General features: G+C 29.7%; 1 protein-coding gene across 1 annotated transcript; it reads right to left on the bottom strand.

Moving 5' to 3' along the window:
• Nucleotides 1-2,332: 2,332 nt before the first annotated feature.
• VNE69_07099 (uncharacterized protein) lies at nucleotides 2,333-3,937 on the bottom strand (the record flags this gene model as incomplete). Its single annotated transcript, XM_065474103.1, has 1 exon — nucleotides 2,333-3,937. One exon carries the CDS (start codon nucleotides 3,935-3,937, stop codon nucleotides 2,333-2,335), a length of 1,605 nt encoding a protein of 534 aa, XP_065330175.1.
• Nucleotides 3,938-6,016: the final 2,079 nt, after the last annotated feature.

Here is a 6,016-nt window from a genome sequence, read left to right as displayed (position 1 = left end):
TCTCAATTACAGCCGAGTCATAGACGTAAACAAATACGTCTTCGTCAACAAACAAATGACGAATAAGAAAATGTCTAATCTAGTGAATAATGTCAAAATATGGAAAGCTGTATAAGAGACCAGCTTTCCCTCCAATAACTGACATGCTTGACATTTATTAAAAATAAAACATAAAAGGATGAATTTCTAGCCCTTCACCGAGTTATGAAAAGAACAAGAGTCAATAAAAATTATTATAAAGTAAATTATTTAAACAAGCCGAGCGGCCAGGAAGGCAGCTCGCACCACAATGGCGACAACGCGAATGCCGAGGATAACATAGAGAGTGTTATTAAAAAGTTAGCAGGGATGCTAACTACAGAAAGATTTTATAAATTTAAGGGGACTAGAGGAGAAAACCCCAGAGACTTCATACAACAATTTATTGAATTAGAGGGTGAGAAAACACCAGAACAAATCTTTAAAATAATCAAAACTAAACTCGAATTTAAAGCTCTTGCATGGTTTAAAGCAAAGGAAAGCTTTGAGATTTTAGATTATGAAACCTTCAAAAAAGAATTTGAAGAGGAATATTTACCGGCACGAGAAGCCGAAGACAATGAAAAAATATTTTGGGAACTAATTATGAACGGCCCAAAATTCCAAGACATCATAACATATGTGTATGAATTGATGAAATCTTCCGAAAGAAACAAAAAGAAGATAAGAAATGCCATGAAGAAGATAGTGGATTATCTCGGCAACGATTACTATTTATTAGATAAAATCGAGGAATGTAGTACATGGGCAGACTTACTAAACTTTTGTAAGAGATATGAACAAAAGATAAACTCTAATATAAAAAGTAAATCTAATAATCACAATACAAATACCATAAAATATGAAATGAAAGAAATAGAAAACACGGAAACGAATTTTAAACCAAAACCTCTACATATCGATACATCGATTAGAAACAAAGTCAACCCCGAGAAACAAAAGTCGGTGCTAGTTTCAAAATCATCTGAGGAACTACAGATGGAGGACAATAACAGCAAAATAGAAAAACCGAAACTTCGAAAGAAAAGCATAAAGAAACCCATAGATGGGAAGAATATATTTTATAAGCCAAAAATGAAATTTAAAAAGAATAAAAATACTAAGCATTTACAAGATGAAATGAAATTCGAAAACCATCCAAGTAAAATAACAGAGGATGAACAAGAAGAAAGTCTCGAAAGTCGCAAAAGGACGAAAGAAGTTAGTCAAATTTTAACAGACGAAGGTGTTGAAATTAATGATGTGGACTGTGTTTCACAACGCGGGGTAGTAGAAAACAAACAGAAATCCTTGAGATCAACTTTAAGCGTAAAAAAACTTGTGGCACCTACAACTAAACCAGGGCAGCCGATACCTTTAACAAATAAACCATTAGAAACGCTTAGCAAAATAAAAGATAATATTACACCAAACAAAAAGAAAAAATATCAGCAGTCATATACGAGACGAAGGGACAAAAGATTCCCTAAAAGATTTAAAAGGAAAAAATCATTGATTAAAAAAATTAGGAAATTTAACAGTAACCGCGAGGAAATTGCTAGACTTAATAAAAGGTCGGGTGATGGTGGACTGTATAGGAACTATTTACTAGACGAGAAAGAATACAAAGTGAATAGGAAGGATATCATGTGGATTGAAGAATCAGATCCAGCAGAGTGGATCCTTCGAAAGGAGGGGAGTGCGTCACACGACATCCTTCCTGTCCCTATGACAAGCCCAGTGAGACTCTAATACTCGAACCCCTCGTCTGTCATATCTCAATTACAGCCGAGTCATAGACGTAAACAAATACGTCTTCGTCAACAAACAAATGACGAATAAGAAAATGTCTAATCTAGTAAATAATGTCAGAATATGGAAAGCTGTACAAGAGGCCAGCTTTCCCTCCAATAACTGACATGCTTGACATTTATTAAAAATAAAACATAAAAGGATGAATTTCTAGCCCTTCACCGAGTTATGAAAAGAACAAGAGTCAATAAAAATTATTATAAAGTAAATTATTTAAACAAGCCGAGCGGCCAGGAAGGCAGCTCGCACCACAATATCATCAGAATCTATGACCTTTCAAACTACTAAATTCGAAATTATAATGTATTTCCTTTAGGCTATATATAACCTCTTTAATTATCTCATAATTACAAAGACGTCTTTTTTAACGATAAAAAACATAAATTTACTAAAATTTTTAAAACAATAGCATCGAAATATCTTTTAAATTGATATAAACATGATTATAAAATACTTTTAGATTATATTAAATTTATTGATTATAAATTATAATTAATAAGTTTTATCTTAGTATATATCTATTTAACTCTTCATATTTCACTATAATTTTGTTTGAATTATCTAATAATTTCATTAAACTAGTCCTTATTATTTCTATATTTTGAAACACGGTTTTTCGACTATATGAATTTCCAAAATAGTAGGATTTTAATTTATCTATCAATTTTTCCGTTGTTACTATGATTGGTATTTTTTCTAGTATCAAATATAGTTCTTTATTATGATTATGAACCTTTATTAGTTGTATGTTTGTAATTTTTTTCCTCCGATGTGTTTTTATTTTCTCATTAAAAATTGATGCTAAAAATTCAATTAATTTTATAAAATCAAGAATTAAAATCTTAATTTTACAGTCTACAGTCGTTTCACTTATTTCATTTTTGATTCTGGGTAAATGTATGTCGAATAATTTATGCAAAGAATTAGATTTCAACGTTCTAATTTCTTTATAATATTTTCCGGTATTTTTATCTCTTTTAAAATATTTTTTATTGCTTGTACATTTATCATTTTTTTTTTGAAATTTTTTTTTCAAATTTTGGGCGAAAAATGTCATTTGGTTGTAGCATTCAGTTATGTTTTTTCTTATTTCGTCAAAATTTAAAGATTGATCATAAGTTGGCCTTCTATAAAGTTCCCAATTTTGGGTAATTCTGCAATTTGAATGTGATTTTGTGTCGTTAATGGCCGATTTAAATTTTGTTTTTGATTCCGATATATCGAGATTAGTTCTTGGCTCAGATTCGTTTTTTTCATCACATATCACCGAATCAGCATTCGGAAAAAATGAATTAGTGGCCAAAGTCTCTCTTTCTAAAGTTATATCGTCTATTGGAAGATTTTGATCGTCGTCCTTTGATAAAAAATAAATGTCAAAATCATCATTAATATCATTATAACTATCTGGAGAAAAACTTGTTCTTGTTTCCGATAGAAAAGTTTCTATATTTTGCTCAGAACCAATATTATAATTAAGTGGAAAAGGTACGATTTGCAAATCATTAGAAATACCGGCAATATAACTTGTTCTTGTTTCTGATAGACAAGTCTCCACATTTGGGTCAGAGCTGTTATTATGTTTAAAAAGCAAGGATTCGTCTTGAAAGTTTTTACAACTATCTAAAAAAGAAGATGTTTTTGATTTCGATAGATAAGTATTCATGTTTTGTTCAGGACTATTGATATATTTAATAGGCAATGATTCGTCTTGAAAATTCTTATGTCGGGCAGTAATAGGATTTTCTAATAGTTCAATGCCATTATCATCAGGGTTTCTACGCCAGTAATCACACTGCATGTATAAATCGTATTCCTTTTCCAAATAATCATGATTATGGAAGGATTTATTTAAATTCGAAATACTACCATTTGTAGTATTATCGTCAATATGTTCTTTATTACAATAAAAATCACATGTAGATTCGATGTTCATTAAATCCACTCGAAAATTTTTTTGTTCGAGTTCGTTGTATGGGCTATATCCAGTTATACCTTTAGGAGTACGTGGAAATTTATAAGCATTGTATATGTCTTGGTGTACATAATTTTCAACATTTTCATATGTATTTAATTGAGAACAAAAGATGAAATCTAATAAAAAAATCATTTGGGGTGAAATAAAAAAAGTTCTTAAGATTAGTTTTGTTAGATAAAAATTTTTATGTTTATGATCAAAAAATTAAGAAAAAAGTTTGATAATTGAAAAATGCTTGATATGGGAGATAAGATTGTATTCAATATATATAATGTACATATTTCAAATCTCACATCTTTCTCTTAATAATCAGATCTACAATAGCATAAAGATGTGGTTCTTTATTCTCTACAGTAACCAAAAATATCTTTTGATATTTAATTTTTTTGTCCAACTATATAGTTATCGTTTATCATTAAATTATTTTCTTTGTTATAATAACATGCACTTTGAATACTCACAGTATCAAAGAAAGCGGCTTAGAAGAAATAAAATATGAAAAGCGTGGTTTTGAGAGTTTTTTTTCACCTCGAGCCAATTCTTCAAATTATGACATAATATTGGCTGTATTACAAGGTCTCCAAAGTATTTTTTAATCAACCTACTAAATAATTACAGTCATATTTTATAGTACTTTTTTAGCAAAAAATTTCTAAAGAAATAGTTTTGGAAGAAAAAAATGAATTATAAAAAATTTAAGAATCCTCATTTTTTACACCCACGATATTATCCCTTTATATTAAGATGTTTTAGAGGATATTTGAACGTATAGATAAGTCTACATTTATCTTCCACTTCTCAATCTATAAATACCAGTTTAAAAATTTGGCTTTTTTTGGAAAACAAAGCCGTGAAATTAATGATTTATATTTTCCGAAAATGGTCTAATTAAATTTTATTTTGATTTTTAATTTTAAAAAAATTATTTTAATAACTCAATAGACAGAACTTACTGTGGTATTATTTACCACATTACTTATTTTTATTTCATTTTCCCTCCAAGTGAATTTTCTAGAAAATATTTTGCTATAAATATTTTCTTTTATTTTGACCCATCGATTTTTAGATGAGAAGAGAACAGAGAGTCTACAACGATAACGGGAGGGTATCTTACACCCTACCCCCTCACATGAGGAACTATGAAAGCCCACAGGGGCAAGTTAATAAACATAATTTAAATAAAACTAATTTAGGTGCAGGGAGAAGCATTCTTGAATGCTATTTACATTATGGCCATCTCCCTGGTGGAAACACCACAATGAATTCATTAAGTGTTAGAGATTCACTTACAGTAAAGAAAAAAAACCAAGTATTATTGAGTGAAGTTAATGTTTTAAAGGAAAGTGTAACCTTTGAGAAAAAAGTAATTGGAACTCCAATTACCATCCAAGAAAAAATCTATAAAATTAAAGACATTAAAAGAGATTGTAATTTAAAACATATGGAGAAATTTGAAGCATTGGCTACTGCCAATGAATGGACGGATGAACAGATGGGTATAATTTACCATTCTTTAATTGACGATGATAGAATTGAAGATAGCTTAACAAGAAACAGCTATAGGAAACTGAGAGAAGAGATAATTGAAGAAATTTATCCTAAAAGCGATGCCAGGTTATTACTGATAAAGTTGGAAACCGTAAAACAGGTTCAATATAAGTATATAGTCGACTATTATAATGAAGTGGCGAGTATAATTGAAATTTATGGTATTATGAATGCCTTGAGCAAGAAAGAGTCTGAAAACAGATTATATGAAGCATTTAATAGAGGATTGAGCAGTTTTACTGCAATTGAAATTTATAAACAACGATTAGACAACTGCCCGACAGTTGAATTAGTTAGATATCTGCAAGGGTTGGAAGAAAATATTATCTTGCAGGGAACACTAGCTAACATGAATATAAGACCCGTTGATCTTACGAGAAATTATAATAATAATCGGGAAGTATCAAATACCCCCATGAATAATAATAAATGGTGCTCTATACATCGAGCGAGATCACATAATACACAAGATTGCCGTATGAAAGGACTAGATGTCAAAAATGGAGAAATTACAGATAATAGGAAAATTCTCAACAACTATAATAATAAGGGTGAAATATTAAACAAAAACGACAACGAGAGTAATTGCTTTATAATTCAGAAACCAATTAAAAACATTACTATCGACCAACTACCCCCAATAAAGAAAAATATCATTCGAAC

The sequence above is a fragment of the Vairimorpha necatrix genome, chromosome 7, assembly GCF_036630325.1.
Source record: "Vairimorpha necatrix chromosome 7, complete sequence".
Taxonomy (NCBI): domain Eukaryota; kingdom Fungi; phylum Microsporidia; family Nosematidae; genus Vairimorpha; species Vairimorpha necatrix.
Note: the sequence above shows the minus strand (reverse complement) of the source record. Positions and strands in the feature narration are given on the sequence as shown.